At 35.0% G+C, this 15,975-nt stretch overlaps 1 protein-coding gene across 3 annotated transcripts in view; it reads left to right on the top strand.

Annotated features, from left to right (window-relative positions):
- Window positions 1-15,975, top strand: part of FBXL4 (F-box and leucine rich repeat protein 4) — a 73,931-nt gene that overhangs the window by 9,503 nt on the left and 48,453 nt on the right. For 2 of the 3 annotated variants that reach the window (XM_039852919.1, XM_039852917.1), the window contains exons 2-4: window positions 2,891-3,008; window positions 3,645-4,228; window positions 12,648-12,993. In XM_039852919.1, the coding sequence (XP_039708853.1) occupies window positions 3,717-4,228; window positions 12,648-12,993 (858 nt within the window). In that variant the 5' untranslated portion in view covers window positions 2,891-3,008; window positions 3,645-3,716. Of the gene's footprint in view, window positions 1-2,890; window positions 3,009-3,629; window positions 4,229-12,647; window positions 12,994-15,975 lie in introns of all 3 variants that reach the window. The other variant, XM_039852918.1, reaches the window with a different exon arrangement.

Raw genomic sequence — 15,975 nt, forward strand, 5'->3', positions numbered from 1 at the left:
CACTTTTATGTGTCATCTTAGTTTATTGGAAAGGAGTTTAGAATCAACGAAGGATGTTAACAATGGGTTTGCACATTTCCTTTTTTTATTTCTATGCCTTGTTTATTTTCAAAAACAGATTTTAACTTCATTCCATTTTTCTGAATAGTATTGCTGTTAAAAGAATAAATATATTTGCCTTTTCAGTGTACTATACACGGCTTTTCCTTTCAGATTTTTTTTTGTCATTTTTAGCTTTATCTCACAAAAAATTAACTAAAGATTATTATTTTTTATAATTGGAAAAATAAAGCATCCATTATGTTTTTCTTATACACTGAAGAACTTTGAACATATGATATGTATGTTTACAGTTTATAACTCTATATATGTTGCTTCAATGCAGAATTTTATTTAACTTTAACACAGCCTAAAAATGATATTGCCCATATGACAATCTTGCTGCTTTTGATGTTATCCCGTAATCTACAGTTGTAAAAGCTAGCTGGGAAACAGTCATAAAGTTTGTGGTTTGGTATGTCAAACAGAATTTGATTTTCACAATTTGTCTCAGTCTTTTTGCCAAGAATGATGGTTAACATTCACATGAATGATGATATCTTATTTTGGAGATGTTTCTTTGGTTTTATAAAACTTTTACTTTCTGATAAATGCAGTTTTATAAAGAAAGTGAAGGAAGCTTAGCTGAAGCAAAATATAGACTGTGGTGTGAGAAATGATGTCCAAAGATTATATAGTCAAATTCATCCATCCACCTTGGCAGATGGTATTCTGTCCTTTTCTTGAAGATTTCCAGGAATAAAACATCCACAGTCTTCCAAATTATCTGATCTGTCAATTGAATTATATACTTGTCATTGTTATTTATTTCCTGAATCTCATTTTTATAGTTTAAATTTATTTTCATTCTTTTAAGAGAGCGACTAAGTAACTTCTTTGGAAAATTATCCTTTTTAATTTACCTGGAGGCCTATTTTGAAATAAAGTATATATGGTAAAAGAAAGAGCTGTATCATTTCAAATTTTGGTGTTAAAGATTTGAGATGTATGCAGTTGTAAAACATTTTTTTTTAATCTGACAGATTTATACTTGTGGTAGGTAAAATGTTTGAATAAGCAAGTGATATACTAGATAAGTACTTTTTTCCACATTATGACATAACCTGTACTTCAGCCCTTGGTGTTAATGTCCTGAGGTGAATTTGATTTGTTGATTCACGTTGCATCAGGACTAAGAACATGTGCTGCAGAAACACCTTATTTATTTTAATTCATGCTTTGTTATTCTTTTCCAGAAAAAGTCTTGTTCAGATTGTTCTTTATTTATTGTTCTTGGAATGCAAGTTCTTCCATTTAGTGAGTCTCCCTGCTGACTGTCCCTCATCGTGGTTCATTTTCTCTTGTGGTCTGTGAATATTTACTGTGATGAATCTTAAGAAAGGGTTTAATCTGTCCTGCATTGTGGGAGCATACCTGCAAAGAGGTTTGCCATCTGCCCCTAACAGGTCCCAAGTTTTACCAATTTAGGACTACTTTTTCTTTTTAAATTTTTTAGCTTGAGGTTGGAGTATGAATTCTAACCCATGAAGGTAGTATGAATTCAGGCCCACAGTCTGTGCATGATTCATGCCTAATAGGGTTCTGATTTTACTCTGGTGACTTTTTCCCCCTTGCCTGAGTTGTTGACATGTCCCTTTGGGTTTCCTGGCCACTGAGCTAAGTTTTCATATCCCCGTTTTCATGGATGGGGTTATTTTTCCTGAGCTTTGGCTTTAGAAGATACTTCCAGATGTGACCTGTGGTTTGAAATAACCTTTCTGCATGGGTGTTAGGAATTCTCCTTAAAACCATTAAGGCCTATAAGTGGTTCCACGAGTTGTAATAGCTTCAGCTCCTGCTCTCTGCTCTTTGATTTTCCTCTTTGTGTCTCATAACCATGGATTTCCCTCCACTTGTTTCAAGCTCAGCCATTTATTTACTGTTTTATTTGTTATATTATGTCAAGCATTTCAGTATATTTGGATCTGGCCGGGAGACAAAGGGATGCTGTGATGTAATTTTAAGTTTTAGACTTTTATAATTTTTTTTTTGTTTGCTCATCACCTTCTGTCAATATGTCAAACATTTTGTGCCTCCTGTGTGCTGAGTGCTGTGAGAAATGATGATCTTTGGCTAGATCTTTCCTTCAAAAAATTTATTCCTAATGTATACCCTTGTGGAGCTAGGGTATATATCTGATAAAAGGATGGTACCAGCAGGTACCAGAGAATAAGCCGCCTTACGTGTTTTATAAATAAAATGTTTTATAATCTTAGTGCTAAAGTTTTGAGAGGCTAGAGCAGTGCTCTACTAAAGAAAAGTTGGTAAATTCCCCTTCTTAGGAGAAGTTAAACTCAAGATTTTACAGGTACAAAAATAAGTATGTTTGATTTCTTTGTGTAGACAAGCAGTTACCTACCTGTTGTAGGCAGGAGTCAGGCCTGGGTTGTAAACTGGTAGAGCTGGCTGGAAACAATGGGAGCTACCAAGAGAGCTCAGGCCTCTTCTAACTGGGGTTCTCATGATTGTTAAAAGTTGCAAACTAGTCCAAATTTTAAAAAAGATTATTTAGTTCCGGTAAAATATCTCTGCTGACATAATTTGACTCATAAGCTATGCATTTATAACCTCTATATAGAAAGAGTTCATTATTATATTTTTATACATTCTGTCATAAATTTAAAAAATTTATTAGTTTTTCATAATTGTCCACCAATTCAGAAAAATGTAGCCTGTCCAATTTGAGAGTTCTCTGTCTAATAATTAGCTGTTTATCTATGATAAATCTTTTTGGGATATTTGACTTTCTAAATTGGAAATAAAAATATTTTCTAAAACTCTTGTCTTATAGGTAAAAGAATGTCACATTTCAAAATTTATAACTGAAATCAGCATGCAATTTTCAGGCCACATGGATGAGTGCCAACTTCTGCATTTCCTGTGTGTATCCTGTGACCATTCTGTCTGGGGTGAGTGATTTCTAAGAGTGGCTGGCAACAAACCAGATGCCAGCCAGCCGTGGATTGCTCTAACAAATAATGCTAAGAGTTATAAATTAAACACTGTCTGGTGATCTGTGATGTGTAAGGCAGTTAATTTAGTTGGTCTGGATTAACTGTCAGCTCCAGAAAACTGTATTCCCATAATGTGAAATCTGTACTTAGCATGTTTGGACATGAGTAATAATTAACAATAGGGAATCATTTGTTAAAAAGTGAATTATAAAATGCCTAAGATTATTTTGAATTTATAGCAATATTTTAGTGGTTCACCATATATTTTAAATAATTTTTAATTTTATAAGTTCAAAGACAATATTTCTTGAAGGATAATTATAATTTTGTATTAAATAGGGCTTTTGTGTCACATCTTCTATGCCTTATAATATTAGTTTTGCTTTTCATATTGTATACATTTTTAATATTTAGGTTTCTTAAAAATACATTAGATAGGTTATGTCAGAGATTCACATTTACAGTGAATTTTGTTTTTTCACTTTCCTTCTGGGAAATGACATTGGATAAAAAGCCTGTTTATTACCTTATTTATGCATTTTTTCCTGCTTATTTAAATTATTTTCTTTCACCAAGCCATTCATTTTTTAGAACATCCTTCAAAGAGTTCATGCGTCTTACTGAGGACATCTGACCTTTTGAAGCTTCATAATTCACATCTAGATGTCACCAGTCTTCCCCATGTTAACAATTCTGACTATGTTTTATTATATATGCCTTCGGCGCCGAGCCAGGACAGCTGCAAGAGGAGAAATGATGAACAGCCATAGAACTGTAGAATCAAACAGCCAGACTTCCCCTCTGAATGCAGAGGTGGTCCAGTATGCCAAAGAAGTAGTGGATTTCAGTTCCCATTATGGAAGTGAGAACAGTATGTCCTATACCATGTGGAATTTAACAGGTGTACCAAATGTATTCCCAAGTTCTGGTGACTTCACTCAGACAGCTGTGTTTCGAACTTATGGAACATGGTGGGATCAGTGTCCTAGTGCTTCTTTGCCATTCAAGAGAACACCGCCTAATTTTCAGAGCCAAGACTATGTGGAACTTACTTTTGAACAACAGGTGTACCCTACAGCTGTTCATGTTTTGGAAACTTATCATCCTGGAGCGGTCATTAGAATTCTAGCTTGTTCTGCAAATCCCTATTCCCCAAGTCCACCAGCTGAAGTAAGGTAAGACCCATTTTTTAATGGTCAAGTTATACGGCTGCAAGGTTTGGTTCTTTTAATATCAGAGGGCTTTTTTTTTATTGGAAGCGTTCTCTTAAGTTATTTAAACAAATTGATTTTGAAAATTTTCCTTAGTTTTCTGATAGGGAAAGAAAGATTACACATATGAAGATTTAATGCATTCTTCATACCTTAACACCTCACACCACAATATTCATAGACTGTGAAATTTGTCACAGAATTTAGTATAAACAGAAAGCATCATTTGAACTAAGTGGGACTTGGGCCAATCTGAGAAGTTAGTAGGAAATCTGACTTCTTAAGTATTTTCAGACAGGCATCATGTTACTGCTTTTAAATACTTTGAGGCAGTCCTTAGGGGATTAGCTTTAATGTTAGGTGAATGTTTTTATAACAAGCATATTCATTTAAAAATAAATATCGCTTTAAGTAATTCATGTATTCTCTCTAAAAGCCTATTTATTTACATCATTAATTTGCATAACAGTGCCTCTCTTTTGCTTTGGTAGTGCAGCCTCCTGATTTTTTAAAATATAATTATTTGACTAGTAGTATATTTACATGTTTCAATAATTTAAAAAGTGCATAATATACCCAGTCTTGCGGTTACCCTGTTCTCCACATGCCTACGACCCACCCTCCCTCAAAGAAACCGTTTTATCCACTTTCTTTGTATTTTTCCAGTTTGTTTATGTAGAAATCAGCAAATACAAATATATTTTTATTTTCTTTCTACCCCCAAATAAACACACTATTCATATTGTTCTGTTACTTATTTCATTTAGTGGTGTATATTGGATATTTCTCATTTTTTTCTACAGTTGCAAATAATGCACAGTGTCTATGTACCCCAACTTATTAACCACTCCCCTATCGGTGGGTACTCAGTTGTTCCCATAGTTTTGCTATTGTAAACATTGATGCAGTGAATAACCTTACCATGAGTCACTTCACATGTGTGCAAGTATATCTGTGCGATAAATTCCCAGAAGAATTGCTGAGCCAAGGGTCTGTGCATTTGTAATTTTAATATATAGTGCCAAATTTCTCGTAAAGAGGCTCTCCTATTTATATTCTCACTAGCCATGTATGTGCATACCACATACAGGTTTTGCCAAAGCCTCACCTATAAAGTGCGTTAATACATTTTAATATCATTGTTAATTTGGTAAAAATTTAGGTTAAAAAATGTTATTTTATTTTTAAGTTAAAATTATTTTATTATTTCTGAGGTTGAATGTCTTTTCATGTTTAAGATCCATTGATATTTCCTTCTCTTTGAGCATCTGGTCATATTATTTGCCCATTTTTCTATTTCTTGTTGATACTGCCAGTTTTTAGGTCTTTATAACTGTTTATTAATTCATTCATTAAATATTTGTGTGTCTACCATGTGCTAAGCATTGTTCTAGGTATCGAAGATACATCAGTAAACAACGAACAAAATAGACAAAAATTCCTGCCCTTATGAGCTTATTCTAGTCTCAGGGCAGTTTGTGGGCACTTGTTAAACTGTAGGACTCCAGGTGCCAGTGGAGGAGGAGTGGGGGCAGGGATCAGCTGCCACCTGACACATTGCTTCCTCCAAGTCCCTGTCCTCTCAACTGTAAGGGAACACCTTCTAGCATACTAGGAAACAAATACAGAGTACAACTTAACTCAAGTTGTAGATGGCTGTTATAATCTTTGTTTTGTTTTGGTTTGTTTTCAGAATTACCTTGATAATATATTGTAAACAGTATTATTAATGAATGGGGGGAAGGGGAGGTAGATGAGGTAAAAGGGGTCAAATATGTGGTGACATTAACGAATTAAAAATAAATTAATCAATTAAAAAATTTTAAACACAGAAAACCAGGCTCTTTTAATTTACAGTTTTAGTATTTTTTTCCTGAGAGAAAAAAAATATTTTGGGCAGGATCCTTTCTTATGTGAGAATTGATTTATTGAACGCAGTCATTCTTTGCCTCTTACCTATACAAAGTTACCTACTTTTTTTCTTAAAAAGCTGAACAAATTTGGGGATGAAATCTATGAAACATGTAACATCTTTCCTCTAATTGAAAAATTAATGTCTACATAACTAGTTTTGAGTACAAGTTATGCTCTTGTATTCTTAACTAAGAGGTGTAGTGTGTGATTACGATTAAAGTGTGGGCTTCATTTATAATATATCTCTAATGCGCTTAACTGATTTTTAGTTTTTTTTTTCACAGTAAATACCATTTAGTTTTTTTCACAGGAAATACCATTAAATTTTAGGAGAGAAAGAATCTAACCAATATATATTATTGCAGAATAAAAAAAGGTCTTTTACTTTTATTGATTATGAAATCAGTAGATGTTTCATTGTTAAAAACTTGTTAGAAAATAGCAAAAGAGAAAACATACAGGAAAAAAAAACCCTACAATTCTGTGCAGATTCAGTAACTATCAACATTTTGGTAAATTTTTTGACAGTCAGAAAACATTAATTGAACACCATCTCTGCGTGTTCATGCTGGGAACAGAACAGATAGCCAAATGAACGTGGCTTGCGTTCTTTGAGTTTACAGGCTGGCCTACAAGAGGACTACGAGATTGTAGGAACCTTGTGTTGGCAGAGAGAAAAAAAAAATCTATGAGGCTCAGAGAAGTCTTCCCTGAGGACTTGACTTTGAGACCTGAGGGTTGAGAGAGGCTTTAGTTTGGATAGGAAAGATGGGGAGAGAACAGCACATGCAAAGGTGAAATCATGAGGAGAGATTTTGGTGTTCAAAACAGTGAAAGGCCAAGAGTGTGGAAGATAAACTGTTGAAGGGCCACAACTCTGGGAGTGCCATTCTTAAGATGTAGACTAGTGGTTTCCAGACTTCGGGATTTCATAGAGCTCTTAGATCCAGTTTTCCAGATGCAGACCTTGAGAGAACTATTTCTGTCCAAATGATTTGTTATAGAAGCGCTCCTGGAGAAACCTGTAAGGGAGTGGGGAAAGTGCCGTGGGGAAGGGAAGAAGTCAGGCAAGGATGTAGTTTCATGTGTGAAGTCTCAGTCTGCCCGGAGGCCAAGTTGCTAGGGGGATGGTTCTTACCTTCTGCACCCATTATCTTGGGCTGTGGGCTGGGGGAGTGGGCAAGGGAATGAAAATGGCAAATTGGAGGAGGAAGAAATGACAAATTGAGGTCATATTAAAGAAGCTGATTGGATTAAAGGCACATGCCACACTCTAAATGAAGAGGCTCCAGGAGCCCAGGTAGTTTTCTGAAGAAAGCTATAGGTGGAAGCCCTTAGGAGTGAAGCAAGCAGAGTAGGCTGACCAGGAGAACTGACCAGGAGATCTAAGTGGAATACAGGTAGGGAAGGTCAGCTACAGTAAACTTAGTGAACATAAAGATAATAAAAATGACAGAACTGATATAGGGTTGTCCGATTATTTACTTTGCTAAATAAGCATACATGAAAAAGGCAAACAAATGAAATACCAACATCATTTATTATCACCATCATTTCATAAAAGCAACCTCAGTTTATACTGGAAAAATCAGCCTGATAAGAATCTTGAATCAAGAATTGTTGGTAAATTTACATGTATATATGTGTGTATTTTTTTTATATACCAATATATTCCTTTTTTAAAAAAAATTTTGTCATAGACTGCTCCATCATACACTGTTGTTTGAAAACCACTGGACTATACTGCTTTTTATCTTAATTGAGAGCACAGGTTTATGCCCACCTTAGGAATTAGCAAATAAGAGAATATGTTGGAGTAGCTCAGGAATTCGTTTGCAGGAAATGGACTTGTAGTCCCAGAACATACAGAATTTAAAAGCCATCTTTCTCCATTTCATCCTGTTGCATTTTTCTATTTAAAAAAAAATAATTAATTAATTATTTTATGGTGACATTGGTTAACGAAATCCAATAAATTTCAGCTGTATACTTTAAGAGTAAGACATATATATATATTTATGCTGTGTGCTCACCTCCCATAGTTAGATTTCTTTCTGCCACCACATATTGCATTTCTCTGTTCAATGAGTGAAGTACAAAAGTTGCAGGTAGTTCTACAAGATCTCAGAGTCTTAAGACTTCTTGCCTAGTGCCCGATTAAGAGAAAAGAAAAATGGTAGGAATAGTGTCATGGTCCTGAAGATAAGATCTTAATGGATGCTTGTGTAAGAGTCAGAAAATAGGCTCGTACAGGGTTACATACTGGAAAAGAGACGGAAAAGAGGAGGAAGAATATGACAAATTGAGATCATTAAAGAAACTGATTGGCTAAACTTATTTGGAGAATAAAGTTAGTGGTTTGAATCTATTCTGGGTTTAAGTGTTAAAAACATTTAAACTGTATAACATTGAAGTTAAGAAAGCAAGGAGAAAGAAAGTGACTGTCACAGAGATAATTTGCTGCCAAAGGGAGTTACTTAAGCAACGATATCAAAATTGGTAATGGTCTGGTTTGGCCCCCTTGACTTTGTGGGCAAAGAAGCATGATTTTGACATTTAGGGCAGAATTGACCAGATATTTTACTGATTGATTCTTTTTAAAGCAGATTCCAGTTTGTAAGTTTCAATTAGAGATGAGCTTGGAGGCAGGGAGTGAGTAGGTACACCCATCAGAATGCATTTATTCTTGTTTTCCTGTTCTATCCCTTCACTTTCAACTGGTGAAATGGAAGAGTGTTGGCAAGAGAACTTTCTTTATGCTGGCTACTAGATATGCTTACTAACTAGGAGAAATTTTAGTTACAGGGAAGCTTTTTGCATCCATGTGCCTGGCTTCCAACCTGAATACCTTAGAAAACTTGCTTTTTATGGTTTCCACTGATGAATATCTTGCTTCCTCTCATCATCTACCTGCTGCTTCCAGGGATCCCGAGAGAGACTTCCTCAGTGGGGTAACAACAGGTCAGCAGTCACACAGAGTGGTTTGTTTCTTCGTTTCCAAGCACTGGCCACATAGTAGGCATTTGGTACAATCAACAGAAAGAAAAATAAGTGAGCTGGTGAAGAGAATGCTGTTGGTTACCATTCCAGAATTAAGTGCTCTGAGTACAGACTGAAGCACAGCCTGAAAGGGATTCCAAGCTGAATTTTGCACATGTGATACTGTGGATTTAAAATACTTACCTAGAACATTGGAGTTTGTCAGATTTGTGCAGTAGATAAAAACAGTGTGAGTATATGTAGTAAGCACATAAATGTACAGACTACAGGGGCCATGACTTAAAGCAGTTTAGTGACATCGACACTCTCCTGAGTCCAGAGGATTAAGAGTTGTAGTCATCTCACAGAAAGGTGTGTGAGTGTCTATCTGTATGTATGTCTGTGTACATGTGCACATTTGTTTGTATTTGTTTGCTTGTTTTCACTAACTAGTTTTTAAGATTCTGGCTTTAGTTTTCTAGAATAAAAAGATATTGTCATATTTTCTTGTTTTTAACTTTGAAATAATATATTCTAGTTCCATTAGGGAATTTTAAACAAAAATTCACTTTAGTGCAGATATCCCCAAATCAGTTTGTTTCGGTCTCATAGTTAATATTAACTTAAATGGCCATAGACCTATAAAATAATTTTTCCATCTTTTTATCATTTTTCTTTGTTATTTTTTAGATTATCAAGAAAAATCAAAATAAAATATAAATAAACCAATGATACTTGAAAATTTTTATATTTAGATATAGTTTTAAATGTTTCTAAAAAACTGATAAGATATTTATATTGTTCTACTTTAAGTATGTTATATTTACAGTTTATGATGTGTATATAGCTAAATATATAATGTCCAAGCTATGTAGAAGTCAGAAGCAAGAATGGTGCTAAAATAGCATTTATGCTGATATGTTTAAACATACTAGAAATGTTAAGAAAGTCAATTAAAACATCTTCTTAACCTTGTCTATTCTGCAAGATAGGGAGGGCATTAATAGATTAATACATTATTAAAGTAGCACATTTCTGTTTCAATCAGTGTTTTCCTTTAAGCTTATATTTGTGATTTTATAATTTAATTTACATTATACCATAAATGAAGATAAACATGAAGAACATGTTTTGTTTGTGTATTTATTTATTGCAAAAGACCTGGCAGAGATGATTTCTATATTACATTTTCAGCGTTTATGTTAAGCCTCATAAAAACTCCTCACTGAAACTAAAAAAGTAGATTAGTTTAGTTCACATGTGCTGTGAACCAGTACAGGTGGTTATATCACAGGGTCCTAAGTGGTCCTTATTTCTTGGACATGAGACGTTCCTCCAGCATCTTCTGATGTCATTTTGCAGTGGCAACAAAAGGATAAGTAAAACCAAAGTTTGAACTTTCTCATGCATTTCACCATTTACTTCATGATTCTTGGAACTATACTGTCCAAAATTTGGACTGCATTTTCCCTCCAACGTCATTTTAAATGTTTAAAACTCCTGTTCCCCTCTGCCTATATGGCTAGCTCTATTTAACTGCATAGATTTCCGTTAGAGTGCTCCATTCAATGCCATTGTTAAGCTCTCAGAGCACTTCTTAGGTCTAGGCTGGCATTCCAAGTTTGTTTTTCGGCATTGTCACAGGAAGCAGGTGCTCAGCCTGCTTTCCTTTCCTCTTAATACCTGCCACAACCTGCTCTATTCCTTAGAATTCTTCCTCTGCCTTCCAAGATGGGTTATAGAGTGAGACCAGTCTCTGTAGTCTTACTTTCATGTTGTCTCTGAATACAAATACTCACTGGCTCTTTATGTTTGGTGGATTTCATTCCTAATTTTTGTGAGAGAATCAACTAAACAAGCCAATATGGGGTAGTTATAAAAGTTCTAGAAAATGCAAAAGTTCCTACTGTTATAATTAGTGATATGTTGGTTAGAATCCTCCTTGAGCCCCTGCCTTAGGCTTTTATTTCTGAAGGTCGAAATGACCATACTTCCATCTCCTTTCTCCCAAGATTGGTGCTACCTGTTCTTCTTGCTCCCATCTTGGCCTAAAGACCATTAGGCTAGCTGTATGTTGACGACTTCTGTAGTTTTGGTGCAGATTTCTCCCCAGAGTTTCACACTCTTTTATCTATTTCAGTTTCCTAAATACCTGGCCGTAATCAATTTTTACTTAGATCTCAGTAGGTCTTTGGGCCAAGGATATGAACTGACATTATATCGCAAGGGGAAAACCTCACATGATTAGTAAGTATATAATACATTTTAAGTGTTATTAGTAATCAGTAAATTATAAATTATGCCATACAGAGATATGGCTCACTATGAAATCAGAGATTATTTTAAAAAATAAGTAATGCTTCCAGTGGTCATTCTCATATACTATTGACATAAGCTTCTTTGAAAGCAGTTTGTATATATCGAGAGACTTAAAAATATTCTTAGTCTTTGACATAAAACCTTTATTAAAAAAAGTTCTGCTAGCTAAAGTAAATAGGAATAGAGGAAAGATAGTTATTGAAGTATTTTTAGTTTATGCTTCTAATTTCCTCTGATATTTTAGGGAACAATATTAGAGAAATGGTTACTTATAACATATATTTGAGAATGTTATGAAGGATGTTATGAAGGATGCTGTGTTATGAAAGATCTTTAAATAATTTTGGAAAATATTTTTATAAGAAGACATGTGAAGAGATGCAATATGAGTTGGACCTTGAAAAATAGATGGGCAGATAGTTATAGGTTGGATATTTCATTGGAGGGAGACAATATAAGCAAAGACAAAGGTGGAAATTAAGTTTATTATCTGGAAAGTAGTGATTAATTTGACTGGAAAGGAGGTGTTCATTTTGGAGGAACAGCAGAAACTGTTATTCACCTGTTACGTGTTAGATACTTGCTCTAAGTCCTGAGGATACAAGGATGACTGAAAGATAACAACAATGAAAATTTAGAAGAGACAATTTCATGAAAATTTTAACAAAAGTTAATGACTAGTTAAAAGTATAGCAAAGATAATGAAAGTTTTGATTTTTGTATGACATCAGTAACAGAAATGGAAAAGCTACAAAAGGAGACCCTTTGTGAGGCAAGATGATCAGTTTAGTTTCTACCTTGGTTTAGGACATGCCCAGGAGAGCTTTATCCTGTGTGCTTTATTCTTACTTTGGGTTTACTTTTTCTATAAAAGTGAATGTTGTTCTTCATGTACCTCTCACTATGTATTCCAGTTTTTAACCGACCAATGTGAAATCTGCCAAAAAGGACTTTCTAGGGAGTTGTAAAAATAATTTATGTAATAAAAATATTTTAAGAAATAAAGTCTGTTTTTTTGTGTGTCTTGGAAATAATACTTGTGTTTGATTCGGTTCACCTTATTTAATGCCTTTGCTTCACACTGTAGTGTATTGAGCATGGGGCCATAACCTTAAGGTAACAGTAAATCTCATTCTAAACTGTATTATAGGGAAGTTTCTTTCTTTGGCAGATGGGAGATTCTGTGGTCAGAGAGGCCTACGAAGGTGAATGCTTCCCAGGCTCGCCAGTTTAAACCTTGTGTTAAGCAGATAAATTTTCCCACAAATCTTATACGGCTGGAAGTAAATAGTTCTCTTCTGGATTATTACACTGAATTAGATGCAGTTGTATTATATGGTGTGAAGGACAAGCCAGTGCTTTCTCTCAAGACTTCACTCATTGACATGAATGATCTAGAAGAAGATGACTATGAAGAAAAAGATGGCTGTGGAATGGACAATCTTAACAAAAAGCTTAGCAGCACTGCCCTCAGGGAAGGGCCAAATAATGGATATTTTGATAAACTACCTTATGAGGTAAGCCAAAAATATTCAGTAGCAATATTGCATATAACGGTATAATTTTTTTTAAAGTTTAGGTATTAATATTTGTTTTGCTAGATATCAGAGAAATAGAAGCATTGGTAAGGTGTACATAATCCGATATACTGTATATTTTGAATTTGGAAAAACTAGACAAAATTATGTTAAGTAATTTCACCACTTTTATTTTGGATGACTAGTGATTTTTGGATAAACTATTAAATATGTTATCATATCACTGATTGGCAATAACCAAAATACATAAATCAATAATAAATTATACTCCGCTTTAAGTCATAATTATACAATGTAAATTTGGGCAATATGTGCTTAACTTTGTTTAGGTTAAATTAAAGATGTTTTACTATTAAAAATAAGATGATTAATAAGATTGTGAGAGGGATGCTTATTCTATTTATTAGTCCACAGTTTCTTTAAATGTCCTTTATTCTTTTATACCAACTCTATTTTATATTCTAACTAGCTATAATTTTTAGTCTAAGCAGGTATAGAGTGCCTTTACCTAAAGTCTTGTTTTCAGTGTGTCTCTATAGGGGTGTTTCTACAGTATATTTAGTATCCCTGGCTCCTAGGCATCAAATGCCAGTAGCACACCTACTGGGGGTGGGGGGTAGGGCCAGGCATTTATATCCCTTGCTGAGAACTGCTGTGTGTAGTTAGAAAGAATATAATAAAAAAATTTTAAAGAAAATTTGATAACCTCAAATTTTAACCAGTTCATACTGTCCTCCTTCCAAATTGGTGGGTATTTCAGGTTTCATTATAATAACACAAGTAGTTTAACTTGCTTGGAACAATGATAGCCTCTTGCATGCTTATGAGTAAGTATAATGCCTGCACAACATTTTGCAATTAAAATGCTATGTATGGTACACCCTGTGAAGTAGCTAAAGTTGCCACATAAAGATGAATTTAAGGATCCAAGGTGATTCAGTCGGTAAGCTCTGGGACTGTGATCCAACCCAGGCCTTCTAGGTCAAGACTTGTGTTATAGAATGGAAGCTTCACAGATTTGACAAGACCATCTGGCCCTTAGTGGAAGGAGGGTGGAAAGAAGAAGGAAGAGTTGAGTTGGGGAAAGAGAAGAACATGTAATAGTGACAGTGTTGTTCCCCAGGGCTCCCAGGAGGATCTGTCCTAGCAGCAGTGGGAGCAGTTCATCTGGAGGAAACTAAGTCACTTCTTTGAGTCTTACCTATTTCCTAAAACTACAAAATAGAAATTTAAATTCAGCAAATATATTTTAAACAGTTTTATTGAATTTATACAGACCCAATAAAATACTTGACATGTAACATTCAAATGAATAACTGAGGGGAACTTCAAGCAGAGGGAAGAGAATATACAAAAGTGAGAAGAAGTGAAACTGTGTGGGAACTCCATCATTCAATATGGCTGGAACAGGATTTGATGGCAGAAGTTGCAAGAGATGAAATTAGATGGAGACTTAGGGCTGCCTCAGTGCAGAACTCCAAAGGATACCATTTGCATGGATGCCATTGATTGGAACATCCCAGCATTGGCAGAGCATGGCTTACTCAACTGCATCATAGGGGGCTCTGTGAGTTTTACTGAGATTTGCATTTTATTCCTTCAGCCAGTGGTCCTATGTGTCTCCAGTACACAGCAACATTAGTTGGGGGGAGTCATATATACCTTAGACTTTATAGATCATTTACTTTTGGTAAAAAATTAGAGTATATCCAAGCTTATACCTATAGTAATTTCACATTCACTTTCTCGTGTTCTCTTGTATTCTTCATGTGCTTTTTTTTTTAAGTGGGAGAGAAAGTGTGTAGTAATAGCTAACATTTCAGGAATTATACATAATATGCAGGCATTTTTGCACATGCTTTGGCCCACAATTAGAATAATTGCCCATGTATTTAGCATCATGGAAACTTAGTCTTTCACGTGTGTCATGGTTTTAAAAAGATTGTGAACCTTTTTTTGTAGTCAGTAGGGAAACATTGAAGGTTTTATTTTATCTTTTAAAAGGGAGTGACAAAATTGAGATTTCTGTCTTAGATTACTCTGTTGGGAAATGAAGAACAGACCAAAAGGAGGTGAGGATGGGAGGCAGAGACACCAGTTAGGAAGCTGTTGCAGTAACTTGGGCAAGAACTGATGGTGTCCTGAATATTGTAAGGTTTGTAAAGGAGATGAGTGGGAGAAATATTTCAGAGATGCAGAAGGTAGAAATCAAAGGTAACTAGTGAGTGTGGAGATGAAGGAGAACATCATAGGACTTTTAGGTTTCTGAGTGAAATGACTCAGTGGATGGACATGCCATCAATCACAAAATAGTGGGCGAAGGTGGAAAGGGCATATTGACTTTGAGGTGCCTGTGATTCATCAAAGCAGACTTGTTTGGTTGAGGACAATAGGCAGTCGTTATTTGAGTTTGAAACTCAGGAGAAAGGTCTGAGTTTACATTTGAGTGAGGGGAGGGCTACCATGGTAGATGAAATTGACCAATGAAACTCTGCAGTGTGAATAAAGGGCCAGGAATAGAATTCTGGGAATACTAACATCTAAGAATCACATAGAGGAAGACACATCAGAAAAGGCACTTGGAACAAATATGAGATTGTCTTAAAAGCAAAGTGATAGGAAGCCAAAGTATAGAAAACATAAAAAGGATGTATTCGGTGATACTGCTGCAGAGAGTAAGTTACAAGTGCCTACATGTTTTGGTCAGTGAGAGGTCTTTGATAGTCCTTTATCATTACCAGTTCAGTGGAGGTGTGACCATAGATTGAGAGATGAGAAAATCTTACCTAGTATTTGGTTAAGGCATCAAGGAAGCGGGAAGAAGCAGAGACAAAAAGTGTTTACTCTGAATATAAGCAGAATAATAATTCTGTTGATATACTCTAGTTATAGGCCGTAACTAGGTAAGACTGTCCACCAGTAATGAATAATACTTGGTATCTTAACACTTCACCCTTTGTG

Source organism: Pteropus medius, unplaced genomic scaffold (assembly GCF_902729225.1).
Source record: "Pteropus medius unplaced genomic scaffold, Ma_sr-lr_union100, whole genome shotgun sequence".
In the NCBI taxonomy this organism is placed as follows: Eukaryota; Metazoa; Chordata; class Mammalia; order Chiroptera; family Pteropodidae; genus Pteropus; species Pteropus medius.